Source organism: Heloderma suspectum, chromosome 6, assembly GCF_057233095.1.
Source record: "Heloderma suspectum isolate Gila_16-S chromosome 6, 16-S_ref, whole genome shotgun sequence".
Classification (NCBI taxonomy): domain Eukaryota; kingdom Metazoa; phylum Chordata; class Lepidosauria; order Squamata; family Helodermatidae; genus Heloderma; species Heloderma suspectum.
The window spans coordinates 128449850-128471116 of NC_139463.1; the positions used below are offsets into that span (position 1 = coordinate 128449850).

The window sequence follows — 21267 nt, forward strand, 5'->3', positions numbered from 1 at the left end:
GATACTCATCTGTATACAGGGAGCAAAAATGAATACAGCAAATTCATTTGTATACAGCAAAATGAACAGGGGAGAAATAAAAAATAGAGGACTCACAATATTCGGAGCTTTTCTTCTTACATAAAAAAAGTGCAACGCACACGCACGCAAAATAGTCGCTGAAGAAAATACATCTGCTGAGGATCTGTAGCACAAAAACGCTTTAAGGTATCCACAGGGGGGAAAAGAAAAACGGGCAGCCAAGAGGGAGGGGCCCGGCAGGCGGGCGGGCGGGCGGGGCTCCGCAAGGTTCCTGGAAGAAGCCCGGAGAGGGCGACCCCGAGCCCCAGCTGGAAGGAAGGGGTCCAGGGTCAGCTTGTAGCAGAGCAAAGCAGCGCCTGGTGAGAGCAACCCGCGTCATCGTTAGTGTAAATTCATCTTTTTGTAAGTTTATTTTTCTCTTCTTTTTTATCAAAAACAAAACAAATAGAATTGTATGTCCAGAGGGCAAAAAAAGGAAACAAGGAGAGGACAGGCATTTTTGTGCAATTTTTTTTTAAAAAAACAACAAAAAAGTCTTATAAAATGGCCTCTTCGTAAGAGAAAATATACTGTGCGGAGCGAGAGTCTGAACAGTATTTACACATAGTATTTATCCAAATAATAAAAAAAACACAGTTCCTTTTTCTAAGTGCATTTCTTCAAGTTTTTTTTGTCTTATAAATCTTTTTATATCAAGCCTTTGTGAAATTCCCATTCACATTTTTAAACTTATCCCCATGTGAAAAATAAGTGTTTTCTTTTAAAGATAAACTTTTTGTAGGTTTTTTAAACTTTTTTTTAAAAAAAATCTTCCAGAATCTCAAAAAATGTTTTTTTCCTCTCTTTTTTTGAATCTGTAACAAGTCACTGTAAAAAAAAAGTTTTGATAAAGTGCATGGCAGAAAAAGGTTTGTTCATTAAGGTGCTTTTGTAAGGAAAGAAGTGCTAAACATCCTCCTGGTCTGGTCCAACTGATCCTTGCTGCCACTGACCACTCCTCCATGCGACCTTCTGCCCCCCCTCAGGGGGGGAGAGGGGTGTTGGGGGGAAGAGGAAGGCACCCGGCCGCCTCTCCTGCAGTGCACATTCAGCCGAAACTGAAATTGGTTAAATCAAGGCAGCAGCGGCAGAGAGGAGACACAGAAAGAGAGAGACAGAGAGATTCCTATTGCTGTGAGGGATTCAGTCAGTAGTCCTCCACTGTTTCCAGCTCACTTGAGGAGCCGTGAAGGGCATAGCCTAGGAGAGGAAGACATTCACAGTCAGTCCGAGAACTTTCTGACCCATTCCTACTCCCCTCGTTTCACTGTCCTGTAAGCCCCAAGGCGGGGGGGGGGGGGCAATCTCTTCCTCCTCCCCGAGTCCTGGCTTCCAGCACCACTCCCTCCTGCCCAGTCCACTGCTCACACCACATGGGGAATCCACTCCCAGCCCAGCCGAGGACACCAGGAGCCATCTTGCCTCTGGCCCCTCCCTGACAGGCCCTTGCTCAAACACAACGACGAAGACGCATGGAGCCCCTCCCGCCCCGCCCGCCTCCTCTAACCCAGGATGCTGGGATCAGCATGGAGCATCATCGGGCGCCGCTTGATCCTCACGGCTTGGCTGTTCTCGAAGGACGGTGGCTTGGGGTTGTGGTTGGACTGAAAGAGGCTGCTGGAGCTCAGCCAGGAGGCTTCCTGCAGGGGCAAGGAGGGAAAGGGGGCAAGCGGCGTCAGAAGCCAGCCGGCCTCAGCCCAGGGGGCAGCCCTCACCGATTCACACAGCGCTGCTCAAGGCTCGCCCCCCTTGGCTGGTAGCGCCAAGGGCCTGGTGGTCAAGGACAAAAGGGCTGGTGCGGGGGCCAGGGCAAAGAGAAGGGCCAAGGCCCCCAAGCGAGACCCTAGATGAAAAATGGCAACCATGGAACACTACCTGAGCCACTAAGCCAAGGGACATGGGGGAGGGCGGCTGGGCTGGGGGCTGAGAGGGCAAACTTGGGGCTTTTCTGGGGAGCCAAAAGGAAACTGAACTCCAGGCCACGGCCTTGACGGGGAAGCCAGGACCCCGCGAGTGAGGCAACCGCACTCCCTGCGCGGGAGCCCCACCTCACCCGAGTGGGGCACCAGCCACACACGCACAGCCTAACCTGCTGCTGCTGCTGGCGCTGCTGATTGGCCCTCTGCTTGGCACGGCGCTCCAGGAACTGCTTTGCGAACTCTTTGGCTTCCAGCGTGTCTCCCAGGTAGGAGCGGATGTAGTCATGGACTTCGTACGGGGATTCCACCTCCTTCAGGAATGCCACCACGGTGGGCACTGGCAGGGTCGGGGAGAGAAAGGGAAGGGAGGAGATCCCCCTCACTCGGCAGGCTATCCTTGCGTGGGGTGGGGAGGGGGCTTCCCCTTCTTCCCACAGTATAGAGGAAGAGGGTGTGCAATGCCAACTCCTTCTGCACATGCACCCCAAAGCCCCAGCTTCCCAGGCCTTCCTCTTTCAAGTCCTCTTGTGGGGTGGGGATGGGAATAAATGTGACATGGTCTGGATTTTTAACATGTTCTGAGGGGGGGTGTTCTTAATGACTATGTGCTTTCTTTTATTTGTTCCCGTTTATTTCCAACCTGACTTAGCTCACGTTCAAGGCCATGATCCACACAGCGGAACAGCCGGAGCTCCCATAACAACATTCCACCCGGAGAGATGTGGTACCTCCTCCGCCAGGCATCTGAAGCGGCTCCTGCTCCCTAGCAAGCACAAAGCGCCTTCCGCGGCTCCCTGCTTGCTCCCCCCAGTCCAGAGCACTGCCCCCGCCCCCCCCTACCATCAAGGCTGCTGGAGGTGTTGAGAGCGTGGAGCATCTGCTCACACCACTGGGTGAAGCCGTCCTGCTGGGGCTTGTGGATTCCCTGCAGCAGTTTCAGGAGCTTCTCCTCCTCGTCCGTTTTCTTCCTGCTTTGACGACAGGAGGCGCCATACGTGTCCCTGTGTCCGGGGGGGAGGGGGGAGGGGAGGGGGGAGGCAAGGGAAGAGTGAGCCAGGCCCCGACTCAGCCTGCCCAGCCCCCCCAATTCTCCTGCCTGGCTTACCCCAGGGAAGGGCTGCTCCGGCTGTTCTTCAAGCCCAAGCTCCGGGCCAGGGGGCCAGCGTTTTTGAGGCTCTCTTCCCAGAGGCTGATAGAGCTGTTCTTGTCATGGCTCCCCCAGAGCGAGGTTGAGTCCACCCCCCACTGTGATGGGAGACTGGTCAGGCTGTGGCCACCATGCTAAGAACAAAGGAGGGGCAGGGGGAGAGAAAACCTGGTAAGTCTCCTTGCCCCATTTGTGGAACATGGGGCTTGCCAGGTGAGCAGTCTTGAACTCTGAACCCAAGGAGAGAGGGGCCCGGGATGCGCCCCAGGGAGCACAAAGGAAAAGACCTTCCCCACCGCCTCCAACTGGCCTCTCAAGTTGTCCACAGCTGATGAAACCACATCCGCAGAGAGGATGGGCCGCTCACCGCTCTCTGCTGTGCCCGCTGCTGCTTCTGCGCGTGCCTGTCGCTCTCCTGCTGCAGCTCCAGCAGGGCCTTCATGGAGACGTTCGGCTTAGCCAGCCCACCCCACAAGGGGTTTGAGGTCTGCTGCTGTTGAAGAAGCTTCAAGAGCAGCTCCTGCTGACGACACTGGGGGGAGGCAGTGAGAGACCGGAGGGGAGGTGAGGCGGAGGAGGCCCGCCCCAGCCTGTGTCAAGCCAGCCCCAGGGTCGGGGGGGCAAAGGCTACTACACACCACATGGGGCCTCTGCTCACCTCTTCCCGTAGCTCCCGGGATGACCGGGCATCTCCCAGCTTCTGGATGTCGGCTATGCTGAAGCTATTCTGGGTGGAGGAGCTGTTCACGGACTGCTGGCCCCAGGAGGAGGACGAGGGCAGCTGGAGGCAAGAAGACCCGCATGTCTCAAAGCCCAGCCACCACACTCCCGTTCGGGAGACTCCACTTGCCCTGGGCACAGGGCCTCTCTCCAGCTGCCAAAGCTCAACTGGAGAGGAAGGCCTGCCTTCAAGCCTCCCACCCCCACCCATAAGCACTCTGCACCCGATTCACTCCCCCTGGCTCTCTCCCACACCTCCCCAGCCCCACAGCAGTCTCAGCCACCAGGCCCTGCATCTGCACTGCTCTGGGCCCTCTCTGAGCCCAGCTCTTCCGGCAGGCCCAGGTCTTGCTGCAGGAAGCGGGGAAAGCCCCAAGAATGACCCCTGGCCTGTCCAATACAAAGGCGCACACCTGCTGGAGCTCTGGGGGCCGTTTTGGTTAAGAAACACCATCAGCCACAGTGAAGTGGGGCGGCACTGGGGGGGCACAGGGGGCCCACCGACAGCTCGTGTGATGCACACCGCCGCCCCCTCCCCCCCCCCCCCCCCCGTCCAATAAATACAGTGCCGGTCTGCGGGGCACCCATTTGCTCAGGCGCTCTGCTCTGCTCTGGTCGGGGGCTGGCCAGCTAGCTGGCCGGCCAGCCGGGGAGGGAGGAGAGCTCAAGGGCTGGAACCCCACCTGTGGATGGGGGCCCGTGCTGGCACTTGCCCTTGCCTGCTTCCGCCTGAACAGCTCCTCCTCCTCACGGCGCTTCTGCTCCTCCTGGCGCCGCTTCCGCTCATCTTCATCTCTCTTCGCCCTGAGTTCGGCGCCTCTCCGCTCTTGTAGCTGTGAGGGGACCAGAGAGGAAGACCAGCAGGTCAGAGGCCCCCCCCGTGTCACCCCCAAGCGTCACCGCCTCCACCCTGCCCGCAAGCCATGCCACTCACTTTATGCTGAAGTTGAAGTTGTTCTAAGTTTGGACCCTGAGTTGAAGAATTAATTGGAATATCCCATAAGCTGGCTTCACCACCTGCAAGAGAAAGGGGCATGGGGCGGGGGGAGAAAAGGGGGGTTACTAATAAGAAAGCCAAGCACAAGAGTAGAAGCTCAGGCCTGCACCGCTATCAAGTAGCGCAGCACCTGTCATCTACGCCTGCAGATACGCATGCCAATGACAGAAGCTGCATGGTCTTTCCAGGGAGCAAGTCATTCCCTGCTTTAAAGGTCGGGGGCGGGGAGTCATAGAATAGAAACATAGAATAGTAGGGTTGGAAGGGGCCTACAAGGCCATCAAGTCCAATCCCCTACTCAATGCAGGATCCAAGTCAGAGCATCCCTGACGGATGGCTGTCCAGCCTCATCTTGAACGCCTCCAGTGTGGGAGAGCCCACCGCCTCCCTAGGTAATTGGTTCCATTGTCGTATTACTCTAACAGTCAGGAAGTTTCTCCTGATGTTCAGCCGGAATCTGGCTTCCTGTCACTTGAGCCCATTATTTCGTGTCCTGCACTCTGGGATGATCAAGAAGAGATCCTGGCTTTCCTCTCTGGGACAACCTTTCAAGTCCTTGAAGAGCGTAGAGTCAAATCAATCTGCCTGTAAATTTCAGCCCTTCACCTGCAGCAACCTCCTGTTAGTCTTCTGTCACTTTAACGGTCTTCTGAGAAGTTTCACAACAACTGAACCTCCATCTTGGAACTACTGACAAATCCAAAAGCCACTCACCCACAGGGGGAGTTCTATGATCAGGCAGACAGATGGTCATTGAGGGTGGGTAATTCCGAACACTCAGCTGAGACAGGCCTCTGTTTTGTTGTAGGCCCAACATGAGGCCCTGAGCCCAAGGAAAATCCCTGTGTGTTCCAGAAGCCTGCTCTCCGCTTCTTGAATGCAAGCAACAAGCTGACCCAGACAGAGAGAGAGAGAGTGCGCACGCGCGCAAGGTCTGCTTTGCTTTGCATTTCTTACCATTCTTATGTCACTCACCCACACAACCACCCTGCAACGTAGCCAATTCATATTTCCATTTAAATACAGGGCTGAGAAGGGATTTGAATCCACACCTTTGAGGACTTTCCTGGGTCTCTTATTAACACAGACATCCTGCTCTCCAGCATTGCCCAAACCTATCTCTTCTGCCCTATCCCCTCCCTGGAACTTTCCACACACACACTCACTCACACACAAAAGAGAGACCGACCTGCTTGCGGCGAGGCTGAGGTATGTGCGTCCCACAGGGACCCGGCGTCTGGCACAGATAACGATCGGTTCATGCAAGGAATCATTCCCTGCTCCCCGGCTCTGCAAGACAAGCAAAATAGCAGGGACAACATGCAAGAGAAGCCGGACCCGCACCCTTAGCCCCTCCGAAGAGCTCCCTAGCTCTGCCTTCTTGACCCAGGAGCACTTGCTCCCAGACCTCCTGGCCCTAAACCAGCCTTCCCCAATCGGGGGAGTTCCAGATGTGTTGGACTACAAGCACCATCGTCTCCAGCCAACATGGCTGCAAGCCAGGCAGAAGGCAGATCAGGATCTGAGGTACATCCACAAGGGTTTCCGACTCCCACATATCTAACAATGGAAAACACAAAAAGGCTTCTCCAACCCCCTGCCCCAAATTAGTGTGACAAACAAGCCTTGGAAGAAAACGGGGGGGGGGGGTGGCAGGGGCTATGGATTCAGTGCTAGGTATAAAAACAACATTCCTGGGCCAGATAACTGTTCAGCGGTGCCCTGGCTTCTTCAGTCTAAGTGTATGTCTGCCCCTGGCTCTGGCTGGAGGACCACAGGGCTTCTACTAAAAAAAAAAAAAAGAGATCCCACAAGCCTAAAGTCTGCCCACCACTGCTCTGAGCCACAGCATCTGAACTTCTAGGAGACTTGGGGAGGCCAAGCTCCCAGGCACCCCACCCACCTGCTCTGGGCCCAGAGCGGCACAGCAGGCAAAGGCTCCAGCCAGTCTTTAGGGTGGTCAGCAGCCTTTGGTAACAGCCACCCACCCAGGGCAAGGAAGAGGCTCTCCTTCCCCGCTGTGAGGTGAGAGTGCAGCTCTGCAGACACCAGGCCTCACCTTGGTTTGAGAGCCTGCAGCTGCTGCAGGAAGTTGGTGAGCTGCTGTTGCGTCAGGTCCCCCGTTGCCACCTTCTGCTGGAGGGCACACTGGGCATACTGCTGCCTGCTGGAGGAGGAAGGAGCATGAAAGCCAAGCCGCGTCAGGCCAAAGGCCTCTCTGGACCAGCATGCTGTTCTCACAATAGCCAATGCGCAATCGCACTGCCTCATTCATGGAGATTTAGGGGGGTCCAGACAACAGCACCTGTCATGTGCAGCCCTCCTATGTTCCCCAGCTTCTTCTGTCTCGTTTTCCCACCAGAAAGATACCAGTCAGGAAGGAAGACAGAACTGTGCTGCACCTTCTGATGGCCAGTGTTCAGAATCCTCTGCCTGGAAGCACCCCAGGACTGCACACAGTGCTCCAAGCGTGGGTGCGCCAGGGGTCTGAACACAGGCAGAATGATACTGGAAGTTTTATTTTTAATGCCTTTCCTAATGGTTGTTGTTGTTGTTCAGTCGTTCAGTCGTGTCCGACTCTTCGTGACCCCATGGACCATAGCACGCCAGGCCTTCCTGTCCTGCGCTCTCTCCCGGAGCGTGCTCAAGTTCATCCTAATGGTACCCAACCTGAAATCTGCATTTTTCCCCACAGCAGATGCACATGAGGTCAATGTTTTAATCAAGCTGCCCACCACGACCCCCCAGATCCCTTTCCTGGGCAGTTACTGCCAGCTCAGCCCCTATCAGACCCTACGTGAAGCTGGGAATTTTTGCCCCAACATGCTTCACTTTACACATACTTACACTGAACCTCATTTGCCATTTTGATGTGCATTTGGAGAGAGCCTTTTGGAAAGCATGCCACATGCCGGAAACCAAGCAGAATTGCCACTGGAATGGTGTGCATGCAAGGAAGTCGGACAGCTCAGCACTTCTTCTGCTGGTACACAATGACCTGGTTCACACGTAATGACAACCCAGACTATGGGTTGCTACTGAATCGTGGATTGTTGAATCGTGGATTGTTGAATTGTGGGTTGTCGTTACATGCGAACCCTCCACTACGGTTTAACTATGGGTTGTTAACCACAAACAACCCAGACTTCACAACCCAACAACAAACCATGAGTTCTCTTCCTGGGTTGTTCATGGTTAACAACCCATAGTGCAGTTTTGCACACAAAGATGACCCATGACTCAATGACAACCCATTCTCTGGGTTGTCATTAGTACGATTCAGGCCACTAAATAGCTGTCTGGGCATGCACACATACAACAGAGCACGGTGTCAGCCCATGGGAGGGAAGAAGTGCCGCCTCTTTCTTTTCTTGGGACTGCTCACTGTGGGGACAGGCGACTCCACGGAACCTGCTTGCCGCTTGGCTGGCACACCCACATTCCAGCAGGGAAGGCTGCTGCTACGCCAGGCTGCTCTCAAAGGAAGCACACGCCTGGTGTTCCACAGCAGCGGCAGCAGCTGCAAGCTACCTGTTGACGAGCTGAAGCAACTGCTGGTGCTGGAGCTGCTGGTAGAGGGCAGCGGCTGCCAGTTCCTGCTGCTTCTTCAGGCGCTCTTGGTCCATGTTTCCCTGGACAGACAAACAGGAAGAAATAAGACACATACAGTCCAGACCACAAGCACAGAAGTGGCGAGAGCACAAGATGGCCGCGAAGTAGGTGGCTTGAAGGGTATCGAGCAAGAAAGCCAAGCCACGCATGGCAGAGAAGGGCAAGAAGGTTCCCCAAGCTGTTAGCTGCTCAAACAGAAGGAATGAAGAAGTTCCTTCGCCAGCCCAGACAGGAGGGTGAATAAATGAGCCAGCTACGATCTCCCTGCCCCCACCTCCAAGAGTGAATTTTCAGCAGTATGTAGTCTACCTGACTCAGTGCCCTGCCTCATAGCATCATGTTCCTGGTATCAAGGAGGGAGGGAAAAAGAGTGCCCAGCCAAAATGCTCCCCACCCACCACATTTGCAAAGGATGAAATTGGATAGGGAGGGAATTGGACTGGCGATTTTCAGGGCTGGGGGCAAGAACTGGTTGAAGGTACCAGGGGCAATGCCTCTTGGCAACTGGTGGCTGCCAGTTCTACCGCCCCTGGCATTCCCTAGGAACAGTCTTCCCAGCCTGCTATCTTCTAGATGTGTTAGACTACAACTTCCAGCATCTCCAAGGATGCTGGGAGGTGTGCTCCAACACCCTAAAACAACGCTAAATGATCACACAGCATCGTTCTGAGGTGACTTTGGAGGGGGGATTGCCGCTCCCCTTTCCACAGGTGCCACTGTACTGCAGGGGCAGGCCTTTGGGCAATGGCCCTGGGGGGGCGGGGAGGTGCTACTGCAAAAAAAAAAGCAGCAGCTGCCAGAAAGGGGGGATTTCAGACTGCTGCTCCCCCTCCCCATGATCCCCTCGAATTCTGAACTGAACATGCGCTGTAGCAAACCTACAGCTCAGCCACAGGAAAAAATACCTTAAGTTCTTTGAAGGAGAATCCTTGTAATCAGGCCAGGCCAATCCATATCTAAATATCTAGCTGTGGATTAGAGGCGTCTCCCTTTAACAGCTGCCACCTATTTTGTAGTAGCACTTCATAAGCAGGGCTATAACTTTTAAGTGACAAGCAGAGCAATCCTATACCCGCTTACCTGGGAGTAAGCCCCATTTAATTCAATCGGACTTATTTCAGAGTAGACCTGTATAAGATTGCATGGTAAATCGCTTAAAATCGACAAAACATTTGAAGAAAATTGACTAAAAAGGCATCCCTGATTAACTGGGCAAAACATTTTTTAAACCAATGTTATATTAAAAATACTTCTGAAACTGTGGGGAGCAGCCAGCAACTCAGGAGAGGCATTCCTTTGCTCCCCTTCACCCAGAGGGAATGCCTCTTCCAAAATGGTGCCTGAGGGCGTGACACACATATGCTCCATCTAAAAACAAGGGGACATGTTTTTTTCTCCTGCAAGTCTATTGTTACAGTCATAATCAGAGATCAATTATCTTCGTTGCATGGTCTGAAGCCCGTCTAAACGGGCTCTGGCTGGACAGCCAGAATCCATGCACTTTATGCCATTCTAGGGAAGCTGCCCCCTCGCACGCTCCCCCCGACTGCAAGGGATCCTGGGAAGTGCTCCACTGCTCTCCTCCCACTGGCGCCTCCAAGGGCTCTCACCAGTAATGGCGGTGGTGACGGACCTGGAGCGAAAGGCACTCTCCCCCACATCTTAATGACTTCGCCCAGCGGCTGGAAGCCCTCGTCACAGCCCCGCTTCACCAGCAGGGACATTGTGAAGTAGCCTGCCTGGAACCACTCCGCCATCTCCTGGGTCGTGAAGGGGCCTGGTGGGAGAACAAGAAGGGCACCCATGACCCAGGGGGATGGCGGTGGGTGCAGCGCCACCTCTGCCCCCTGGGGCTGGGGCCCCTGGCTCACCTTGGATCTCCCCCTGGGGATCCTTGTAGAACCACTTCATGGCTGCTTCGTGGGAGAGAGGCAAGGCGGCGGCAGTGTTGCGGTGGTCCACAATGGTCTGGGTGAAGTGCTCCTCCTCCAGGGAGCTGTCCTGCAGGGAAGCCACCATCTTCTCCGCTTCCTGGAGGGGGAGAAAGGCAACCACCACTGTTGGAGCGAAGGAAGCTGCTGCTGCCGGCAAGGCTGCCCCTTTGCAGAAGACAGCCAGAGCACGGCACCCGGTTTTCTGCACATTTGGCGGGCAGGAATTCACTGAGACAGAAGCATAAGGCAGCACAGGGGGCCTCTGTCCTCGCCACGTTTCCACTGGCAAACTGCTGAACAACGGTCAGCACTGTGCTGCTGCTGCAGCTACAGGGAGGGGAGCCGGAATGTTCCCTGATCTTGCTTTACAGCAAAGAGCCCTCGCAAGGGGCACAAGAGGCCGGGAGGGCATCGTGCCCCTGTGCCAGCAGCAGAGCTTTGTTGGGAGCAGGGGGCTGAAGGACATTTACTTGCCTTAGCGACAAGATCTGCGGGGATGGGGCATTTCGGCTGGAGTGGGATGGCAGCAGCGGGGCACAGCAGGATTGGCTGCCTTCTGGCTAGCTGAGTCAGCTTGGCTGCCAATTTTGATTGTTTTAAGTTGTGCTTAAATTGTTTCCTGGTTTTAGCTTTTGTAAGCCGCTTTGGGAAGGCTTGTTGCTCTGAAAGGTGGCACATCAATCACACAAATAAAATGAACAAATAAAATCTCCACTGGGGAACTGTGTTTTCTGCTGCTGGGTTGATTGGCCTATGTGCCATTATCAAGACAGTAGTGCACAGTGCTTAATGTCATGCAATTTCACTGGATCAGGTCCCATGGATATTGCACTAGATAGCCAAAATACGGCTATTTCACTGCTGGAGTTATTTTCCTTACGCATCCAATAGGTTTATGGCGTTGCTGTCCCTATTCTGACCTTGGGGCGACCTGACAGAGCCGCTCAGGTTACGAGCTGCTCCCAGCAAAAACCCAGCGTCTGCAAAAGAGCCACATACCGATACGAAGAGCAGAGCCGCTGCGGGGCCTGCCTGCTCCTCCGGGAGAACCAGCCGTGGTGCCCGTGGCCTCCTTGCTCAGAAAGAGGCGCCAGGGCTCCCCCTGCTGGCGAGCCACTAGGGTGACAGGTACACGTGGGGCCAGCCCCAGAAGGGGTCTAGTCCAATAGGTTTGCTACAAGGACTCGATGCCCCCCCGCCCACCCCACGCAAGCAAGGACACAGGCGCCAGCGAGGCAGGGGATCCTGCCCTCCTGAGGACGCCTCCACTCACCTGCTGCAGGTGCTTCATCCCGTCCTCGTCCTCGTTGTCTCCAACTGTGAATTCAGTAGCAGCAGCGGCAGTTGTGGACGAGGAGGACGCAGGCGGCACGGACAGGGCAGAGATGGCAACGGGGCTGAGTTGCGTCGGGTGGCTGAGGCGGCCTGGGTCGCCTGGACAGGTGCAGGGGAAAGAGGAAGGGGAGCAAGAGAGCGGTCGTCCCAATCCACAGGCCCCTCCAGAAGAAGGGCTGGGGCGCAACAATCCTCTTTCCCTGGAAGAGAGGAGTGAACCCCCCGTCCAGCCACAGGACGCCTGTGGGAGGCTGAGCCCCTCCCACATCATGCACGGGCCCACCATGCTTCTTCTGGACTGGGCAGAGGTCAGGTGGAGGAGCGCAAGAGGGGCGGGGGAGGGGGTCCACATACCCTCCGCAGCTTCTGCCTCTGGGTTGCTCCCAGCTGCTAGCAATGGCACCTCTGTTTTGGAGGAGCTCCCCAGGACGGCACTCTCACATTCACCAGCAGTGGCGGCGGCGGCAGCACGAGCAGCAGAGAAAGGGGCTGACCGCCACGGGGCACCGGGAGGAACAGGCAGCTTCTCATCTGGCGCTTGCCGGGGTTCTTTCCGTTCTGGGGGGGCGGGGTAGTCAGCATATTACCAGCAATCTGAAGCCACAGCCATGTGCTGACCCCCTGTGTGCCTCCCTCTCCGGCCTCTTACCTCTCTCTGCCCCCTCCTTGGCTGCGAGGCTAACAGGAACGTCCGCGCTCTCCCTCCGAGTACCCTCCTTGGCCTCTGGCAGGTCCTCCTCCTCCTCCTCCTCCTCGTGCAAGGGCTGGAAGCTCAGCTCCTGCTCTGCGGGGACTGGCTCTTTGGGGCTCTTCTGTGGAAGTGCGGAAGGCCCCCCGTTAGCTTGGGGGGGCTATTTAGGGGACAACCCAGAAGCTCATTGGTGCTCAGAAGGGAGGACGCAGCCTGACGGTGGGCTTCTGGTAAGGGAGAGAGCCAGAGCCAGGCCCACAGGGAAGGCAGGTACACACATGAGCCTCCCAGGCAAGAGGGCCATAGGGCTCCTCCGCCTCCCCCATCTCTTCCCCCCCGGATGAGAGTAGGTGGGAAACCTTGACACCACAGGGAAGTGAAGGCCGTCTTGCAAATGGAAGTGCTGCTGCCCCCTGCTGGACTCCAGGGCAAGGCACCTCCTTCAGCCCAAGCGCCACATTCAGTTTGGGAGAAGTCCTTGGGGGCCAAATTCCAGCAATCAGCATGGCCAAAGGCAACGGGGATATTTGAGCGTATTGTAGCTTATGGGTCTTACCGCGGGTAACAAAGCCTTCAGAGAGGCAGTCCACCCTTTCAGAAGGGGGGAGGCATACGAACCCACCCACAGTACCTTGAGGGACATGAAGGCCCCAGAGGAGTCGAACGTTCCCATCTCCTCTTCCTCGTCTTCCAGGCACCACTCGGGCAGGCCATCTTTATCGTCCTCAAAGCTGTCACTATTGTGCCGATGTCGGCGCCCGCTCCGTGGCTCATCCTCGCGCTCCCGGAAATCAAAATCAAACTTCCGCCGGCGCCCTTCCCCACCGTGCTCTCGCCACCCTGCGGATCGAGGCCCTCCATCTGTGAGGAGGAGAGGAGGGAATCAAGGCAAGGCACTGACTCTTTGGCAAGGCCTCCCCTAAGTCACTCCTCACCAACCAGATGTCTGCCATTCCACCCCCCGCCCCCCAAATCCTGCTTCTCGCCTCCAGCCATAATGGGGCTGGCCTACTGGCACATGCCTGGGCTGGCAGATTGCCAGTGCTCACCTGGGCTGGCAGATTGCCAGTGCTCACCTGGGCTGGCAGACCGCCAGTGCTCACCTGGGCTGGCAGACCGCCACCGCTCGCTCTCACGCCTGGGCCCCCCACTCTGCCGCCAGCTTCCTCCCAGCCCAGCCACTGCACCGCTGCTCTCTTCCTCCTCCTCATGCTCCTCCCGGAGCGTGCGCCAGTTGTCACTGTCCGAGCGGGCAAAGTCTTTGCGGCCTGGGGGAGCCGCCTCTTCAAATGGGGCACGGGCTACGAAAGAGAGGGACCAAATGGAAAGAACAGTCACCACCAACCCCAACCCCCCAAAGGCTGGTAAATGGGGGGTGGGGTTGCTGGTAAGAGGCAGGAGCATGACTGCCCAAGGACACCGTGTTGCATATCCAAACCCCTCAAGCCTGTAAGCAGGAAATCCCTGTAAGCAGCTCTTGGCCCAAAACTGAGACCGCAGGCTTCGCGTGCTTGAACATACCTCCTTCCCGTCGAATGGGCTTCTCAAACCGCCGTTCTCCTCTGCAGAAGGAAAAGTGAAGAGTGTCAGAGCAGGAAAAGAGGACAACAGGCCTGCCGCCTCCATGGCACCCTCCATGCCTACTCACCGGTCATCCCAACTCTGGCTACGGTGGATCTCACGAACCCCACCTCGGCCAAACGCTCCTTCCACCTCCTCAATGCTTCTTTGGTAAAAGCCACTCTCACCACGGCCACGGCCTGTTTTGGGTGTGGGGGCAGGGGAAGAGGGGGCAGGGGAAGAGGGGGCAGGGGAAGAGGGGGCAGGGGAAGAGGGGGCAGGGGAAGAGGGGGCAAGGCATCACGTAATGGACACCCACTCACTGTCCCCTAGCAAGAGAGCATGGGAAGGTGGGGAAAGTACTGGTGTTCCACCCCCACCCCAGACTCCTACAAGCCCCCAGGTTGTCTCCATACCTCGGCTTCGCGTGCTGCCTCTCCCTCGGGAGACTCCAGCTGGGGCAGCCCCGCCTCCCTTTCCCATCAGCCTTAGCACTGCAACACTGTTCACAGACATGGAGAAGTTCCTCTGAAGGAGATTTAGAAAAGGGAAGACCAGACAGTGGGAAAGAGCCCCTGGATTCTGTTTCTCAAAGCACCGCCCCCACCCCGTCCCTTCCCTCTCAAGGCCAACACCTACCTGCTCTTCTTCCGTTAATGGCACTAATGCCAAGGGTTGCAGAGGGTCCTCCTGGAGGATGGCAGAGAATTCTTTATCTTGGATTTCCTCTGGGACCTGCCGGGAGGGAGACCATTGGCAGAGGGAGGGAGAGAAGTTACCTACCACTACATGCCAAGATGAAAGCCCTCCCTGCTTCCCCCAACTCCAACCAGACTTTGTGGGTGCAGACCCACGAGGGTGGGGGAAACAGAGAAGACACAGAAAGGGGGCTATTAAGATGCTCTGATTCTCAGGCCGGCTTCCTGATGAAGACGCTCAAGAACAGCTGAGATTTCTCAGCCTAGCAAAGAAGAGCCAAACAGACAGATCAAAGATCATGAGCAAAGAACAGAAAGCAGAGGAAAACCATTCCCTCCTCAGCCCTCAAGGCCACCTGATGAAGCTGACTGGCAACAGGTCCAAGATAAGCAAAAGGAAGCAGCACTTGATGCAATGCCCCAGGAGCCATGGGATTCATGGCCACGGACACAGAGCGCAGCACCCACCCAGCCTCTCAGCACAGAGGGACCTGCCATCTCACCTGGCAGGACCTGTCCTGCTTTTGCTCTTGATGTCATGGCTGCAGCCAGAAGCTGCCACCATTTATGCACACACCTCATCTGTACAATTCGCACCCAACACAGGACATGGGGCCTCATTGTTCAAGCAGCCCTGTATGCTGATGGCACAGCCGCCACCCCCCAACCGGGGCACGGAGGCAGATGCCACTTCCTGGTGCTCGGGGGCCTCTGGGCAGTGCTTACCTTGTTGTCTTTGACGTAAAGTGCTAACATCTCTTCCCGCCCATATCGGTATTCGGCTAGTTTGTACTTTGGCATGGCAGGGGAGGGTGGGGGGGAAGCAACACTCCCGCCACTGGAGAGTGCACGAAGCCTGGGGAAAGAGCAGGAAGGCGACGTGTGAGGTGGCAGCCAGAGGGGACTGGGGCAGTGGCAAGGCCGACGAGGGAGGGTTCTCTCTTCTCAGCCCTCTTCAAGCCCAGCAAGCCCCTCCAAGGAGATCTGCAGTTTATCCCAGCTGCCTTCTCCCAAGAGGGGGCATCTGGGCTCCAGGGAAGGGGCACAGTGGGGCTTTGCCTGCAGCAAAGACAGGGCGCCCAAAGCCTCTCGCTGTCGCCATGGAAGAGGCTAGAGTGGTGGAAAGGGGGCAGTGAGCAGACAAAATCCAGAGGGATTTCTGCATTCAGGCACAGACTGGCGTGTCTGAAGGGCAGGTTTCTCACATTCCACGCCATCAACATAGACTGCTGCCCTTCCTGGGGGAGGGAAGGCTGGTGAGATCTTGGGAGCCAGAGGAAGGCGGCCAGGCAGGAAAGTCTGCAATGCTCTTTGCTCCTGGGGCCTGAGCAACCTTTCTGAGGAGGAAAGCCTAACATGCCTGGGGCTTTTAAAGGGAAATGAAGTGGGGTACACATGATAGGAGATGATTAAAAGAAAAAAAATCAGAAACAGTATGTGGTGGGGGAGGAGAGGGAGACTAATGGATGTGACATGGGCAGGGACAGTAGAGATGAAAGAAGATATTTATGGAACCCACTGCCATAAGATGAGGCAACAGCCACAGGCTTAGATAACCTTAAAAGGGGATCAGACAAATGGGGGGGGGGGGGAGTCTATCAAGAATGGCTATATGGAACTTCTACTACAGCCTTCCCCAACCTGGTGCCCTCCTGGAAGCTGTCATCCAAGAGATCTGGAGGGCACCAAGTTAGGAAAGGCTCCCACATTCAAAGGCAGCCTAAGGCCATCGAACGCGCGGGGGGGGGGGGGGGGCTGCCTCCAAGGCCTCCCAAAGGCCTTTCGTTTGCCCGTGTGTGAAAGGGGAGCTGGACCATGTAGACCTCTGTCCTGATCCAGCAAAGCTCTTTCTGCTAAAGCTAGGAGACAAAGAAGGAGAATCCGTCTGGCCAATGCATCTACACCCCTTGTTTTATTCAGGCTGCATAAGCTGCCCCCCCACCCCCCGCTTGACTTGAAGCAGAGTACAGCAGCCCTCAGAGCACACCTCTCCCCAGTACGACTCACCACTCTGGCCCAAAGTTCAGTGTCTCCGCGGCCATCCTACCGCTGCTCCTCGGCTGCTCTCTCTCTCTCTGGGCCTTGCCTTCTTCTTCCTTCTCTTCTCAAATGACCTAGGTGAGACAGAGAAGAGTAAAAGCCGCCCCCAGCAAGAGGTTCCCCAAACAAAGCAGAGCCTCTGCTACTGCACCCAAATGCCCATGGTTAGCAAAGTGGAAAGGAGCTGCAATCCCCCTCCCCGCCCACCAGCCCAGCTGTGGACTTCTCTGGCACAGGGGTGGGGGACTTCAGGCCAGGGGCCACAGTGGCCCTTCAGGGTCCCCCAGGTGGCCCCACCCCCTGCCCATAAGCAGTCCTTTGGTGGTTTCCTGGCTTTTGTGCAGTTCCCCCCCACCCCATTTTGCTGCCTTTTGTGCAGTCCCGTTCCCTCCCCCACAATTCTGGAAGGTTGAAATGCCTCTCCTGAGGCTGGCTTACTAACAGTAAGAGCTCTGTGCTAAAATATGCAGACATTTTTGTAAGCTGCAGCTTGCTGGCAGTTTTTGTATTTTTGGCCCCACCCACTCCTGGACTATGGCCCCCAAGAGCTTCTCCAAAATGGATGGTGGCCCTTGGGCAGAAAGGTGCCCCCCACTCCTGCTCTAGAGAGTCCAAGAGCCTGGGGTGCAGGGGAGGAGAGCAAGACACCGGGCCCAGCTGCTAGAAGCAAGCAGGTGCAACTTAAGCCCACCACCCACCTATGCTGTATCTTGAGATCTCGCCCTGGATCCCTCCTCCCAGCCGAGGGGCCGATTTCAACAGCTGGAAACCTGAAAAGGAGAAAAGACCAAAAGGCGGCATGTCAAGACCACAAACTTAACACTCGTTTAAATTGAAGGGCCAAGAAGACATTGCCTAGAATCTCAGCTGGACAAGCCGGGCACCTGCAGAGATATCTTAGCCGCTGCTCTTCTCTGCATGAGTTGCCTTTCATGGGCAACCCAAGCTACACAGGCCTGGCAAAGTAGGCCTAGTGCCAATGTTTCTTGGTCCTGGTTGCCGCCAAGCCAACAACATCTGCCCGCTTCACAGCCATGCCACACTGGGGGCTCACATCTTCCCTTGCATCTGCTGAAAAGTTTTTTTATGCCATTGTTTTAGGGTTTTTTAGTTGTTTCTCATTTGTTAAGATACATATATTTTTATTTGTAAGGGGCCCGGAGCATGGTTTAGCAAATAAAGGCAGAGTATGGTCCATGGGGTCACGAAGAGTCGGACACGACTGAACGAATGAACAACAACAACAACAATAGATACCAAAATAAAGTAAATTGAGATCTAAGTCCTACCACCAAGTACAAAATATCCTTACTCTATATTCTTTAAACCAGCCTTCCCCAACCTGGTGCCCTCCAGATGTTTGGACTTCAACTTCCAGCTATGCTGGCTGGGGGATACTGGGAGTTGTAATTCAAAACATCTGGAGGGCACCAGGTTGGGGAAGACTGGTTTAAACCTGTTTGGCCTTCCTCGTCCTTCCACCTTTTAGACCAAGAACTCAGAAGTGGGTCAAACATTTGTCCCAAATGCACAGCCTACGGTCCCAGACTCCATCCAATTTCTATTATCCCAACTCATGAGGTTATCCATTCAGCAGCCTACATCATTTCTAGATCCGTCTCCATCTCTCAAAGCTTACTGGTACTCCCTACCCAAAGATAAGGTTTTCCTCCACCCCACACTTCACACATTTCAATGGCTCTTTTTGCTATAGGGTTGTGCCAACAGTTCAGTTCCTGGAGAGCAAAAGAATGTGCCTCGGAGCAGAGGTAAAATCTCAGTTCCAGACCTTGAATTTGCAAGAAGACCTTTTGGCAGGTTGGGAACTAATGTTGGAGGAAACAATGTGAAAAGAGGGATCAGCCTCCACCCAAAACAGAACCACTGTTCTCCTGGATCAAGGAAGGGATGCTCACCCAACAGCAACCCCCACAATGCACCACTCCCTTGCAAGTGGCCCAGAAGGGGCTGGCAAAGGGAACAGCAGAAGGAAGGAGAGAAAGAGTCGGCCTCCTCCTCCGACGTAAGCAATGCCAGTGAAGTGGCTCCTGGAGCTCCCAGTTCCGTTTGAGGCCACAGGCAATTTCCCAGAAGGCCGCTTGGTCCTGGCCCCCACAACAGAGCCCAGTGGCTCAATTCACATTGGAGAAACTCTCTGGAAGAGACAAGACAGTGGTTAGAATTGCTGCACCCCAGGGAGGAATTTGCACATACATGCACACACGCTCCAAGTTCCTCCTGCCTGAAAGTCGTATCCAGCTACAAAAGATCCAGCTTCTGCCTCACAGGGAAAGCAGTTATTAGCTCTGGGTTCCCTTGGTGCTGAGGCTGGGGCTCAGCCCCAGGACTGGTTTTCAGTTAATGTGTAGCAGTAGTGCCTGAGCACCACTGAATAATTGCCATTGTCCCTCAAGCATCCATGATGGCTGGGGAATGCTGGGAGTTGTAGTTCAACACATCTGGAGGGCACCCAAGTGGGGAAGGCTGTTTTAAGATGTTAAGCACTGCCAAGGAAGCTCTCCCACTCTGCTTGTGGGACTAAAGCAAGCCGGGCCAGCAGACAAACACAGACGTACACAGCGCTACCAACTGCTGCCCTGGGTGGCTGACCTAACCGCCCCCTTGCCTTGGTCACCGCTGGACCATCTGCACAGGCTTCTTCAGCTTCCTGGACTTGTGGAAAACCTCTGGCAGGAACTGCCTGCAAATGGCTGCCTAAAGCAACCTGCGGAGGACTCCGAAGAGAGCGGGGAGGGAGCAGCTTTGCCCCTCTCCCACAAAATACCAGAGCTTAGGGACAGCTGATGGAACTGATGGGCTGTAGGATCCAGTAGAGAAGGAAGTCTTTCATGGAACACAGTGTTATGTTTATGGAATTTGCTGCATCACCATTAGCTGAGACAACTTCCAAAGGGGATTAGACTAATTCATGGAGGAGGAGGAGAAGGAGGAGGAGGAAAGATCTATCAACAGCCATTTACTGGGATATTTATTTGTATTCTGCTGTTATCATACCCTTTTATCACAGGGCAGCATACGTGTTTCTCTCCAACTGCTAAGTTGCTTCTTGACCTTGATTGCTCTGTTTCGCTTGCCCTCCTCCTAGTAACAGGGTCGCTCTATCCTTGGCCCTCTGCTCTTCTTTCTCTACACCAAGGGTTGGCAGCTTGTGGCCCTCCAGATGTTTATGCATACAACTCCCATCATCCCTCACCACTACCTATGCTGGCTAGGGCTGATGGGAGTTGTAGGCCACAAAACTGTTACCCACCCCTGCTCTACACCCTGTCCCTGGCTGATCTCATCACATCCCACATCTTCCAGGACTGTCTATATACTGACAACACCCAGCTTTACCTCCTCTCCCTCAGGCCTTTCTCCCTCCAGTCCTGCATCTTCAACTGCCTCTCTGATCTTTCTGCCTGGCTGCTTCATTGTCTCAAGCTCAACATGTCCAAGACTGAACCTCCCACCTTTCTTCCAAGCCATGGACATTATCATCAACCCTGCTGAACAGGAACAAAGCCTTGGCTTCACCTTCAGCTCCTCTGTCTCCTTTATTTCATCACCATTCAATCTGTGAACAGGTCACATCCCGTTGCCCTTTACACCACCACATAAATGCAGCCATTCCCTTTGCTAAAACACGGCCATCCCTCACCTCATGTGGTGTAGCCTTTTCCTCTCTGGTCTCCTGCTACTTCACCTCAGTCCCCACACTTCTGCCCAGATTTCTCTTGCCAAAAACCATTCACCTATCCTGTTGCTCTGTTCATGGGACGCCCCTCCTGAAAACTCTACATTGGTTTCCCTGCCATTCCCAGGTCCAGCACAACCCGTGGCCTTTGCCTTCATAACGTGAGAGCCAAGCTGGATCAGATTAAGGGTCCATGTAGTCCAGCATTCTTTTCACATAGTGGCCAACCAGCTGTCGACCAGAAACCCACAAGCAGGACATGAGCGCAACAGCACCCTCCTACCCGTGTTCCCCAGCAACTGGTGTACATAGGCTCACTGCCTCTGGTACTGGAGGCAGCCCACAGCCACCAAAACTAGCCATCAAAAGCCCGCTGTGGCCTTATCTCCCCCCACCCCCCATGTCTCTACTCCTATATCCCAATGTATCATTCTTGGTGATCTTTTCTCCTCCAGCTCCACCATCGGGGGCCTCCTACTCCCTCAAAAGGTTCTGCCCTTGCTCTCTTAGTGCCCCTTCTTATGCCTGGACCTGCCTCCCAGAACACCTGTGTCACCACTCTCCTTCCTTCTTTCAAATCCCTCCTCAAAAGCCATTTTTCCTGTGAAACCTCTGGTACAACCTCCTAGTCCTCATACCTCACTGCAGCCTTCCTCAACCTGGTATCCTCCAGATGTGTTGGCACCCAGTTGAGGAAGGCTGCCTTCCCACGGCTAAGCCCAAGTACATGCAACTGAAATAAACCCATATCCTTCCCTTGTTGACCTTAGCTCCACTGCCTCCACTGTGTCTCCCTCTGTCAAATTATAGGCTGTAAGACCCCCGGGGCAGGAACCTACCCCCTTGTACTCCATCAG

At 55.1% G+C, this 21267-nt stretch overlaps 1 protein-coding gene across 12 annotated transcripts in view; it reads right to left on the reverse strand.

Annotated features, from left to right (window-relative positions):
* GIGYF1 (GRB10 interacting GYF protein 1) overlaps window positions 1–21267 on the reverse strand; it is a 39828-nt gene continuing 18561 nt past the window's right edge. The window contains exons 2-29 of one of the 12 annotated variants that reach the window (XM_084806908.1): window positions 18630–18868; window positions 17412–17483; window positions 16681–16787; window positions 15400–15529; window positions 14615–14710; window positions 14392–14503; window positions 14064–14175; window positions 13937–13977; window positions 13519–13716; window positions 13047–13276; window positions 12374–12536; window positions 12079–12282; window positions 11663–11823; window positions 10327–10486; window positions 10066–10232; window positions 9536–9583; window positions 8375–8475; window positions 6903–7010; window positions 6033–6133; window positions 4781–4863; window positions 4566–4679; window positions 3785–3907; window positions 3494–3658; window positions 3085–3260; window positions 2820–2980; window positions 2150–2316; window positions 1568–1700; window positions 450–1260 (exon numbers count right to left, since the gene is read on the reverse strand). In XM_084806908.1, the coding sequence (XP_084663034.1) occupies window positions 1208–1260; window positions 1568–1700; window positions 2150–2316; window positions 2820–2980; window positions 3085–3260; window positions 3494–3658; window positions 3785–3907; window positions 4566–4679; window positions 4781–4863; window positions 6033–6133; window positions 6903–7010; window positions 8375–8475; window positions 9536–9583; window positions 10066–10232; window positions 10327–10486; window positions 11663–11823; window positions 12079–12282; window positions 12374–12536; window positions 13047–13276; window positions 13519–13716; window positions 13937–13977; window positions 14064–14175; window positions 14392–14503; window positions 14615–14710; window positions 15400–15529; window positions 16681–16715 (3342 nt within the window). In that variant the 5' untranslated portion in view covers window positions 16716–16787; window positions 17412–17483; window positions 18630–18868 and the 3' untranslated portion in view covers window positions 450–1207. Of the gene's footprint in view, window positions 1261–1567; window positions 1701–2149; window positions 2317–2819; window positions 2981–3084; window positions 3261–3493; window positions 3659–3784; window positions 3908–4529; window positions 4680–4780; window positions 4864–6032; window positions 6134–6902; window positions 7011–8374; window positions 8476–9535; window positions 9584–10065; window positions 10233–10326; window positions 10487–11662; window positions 11824–12078; window positions 12283–12373; window positions 12537–13046; window positions 13277–13491; window positions 13717–13936; window positions 13978–14063; window positions 14176–14391; window positions 14504–14614; window positions 14711–15399; window positions 15530–16680; window positions 16788–17411; window positions 17484–18629; window positions 18869–21267 lie in introns of all 12 variants that reach the window. The other 11 variants (XM_084806903.1, XM_084806905.1, XM_084806901.1 and 8 more) reach the window with 11 other exon arrangements.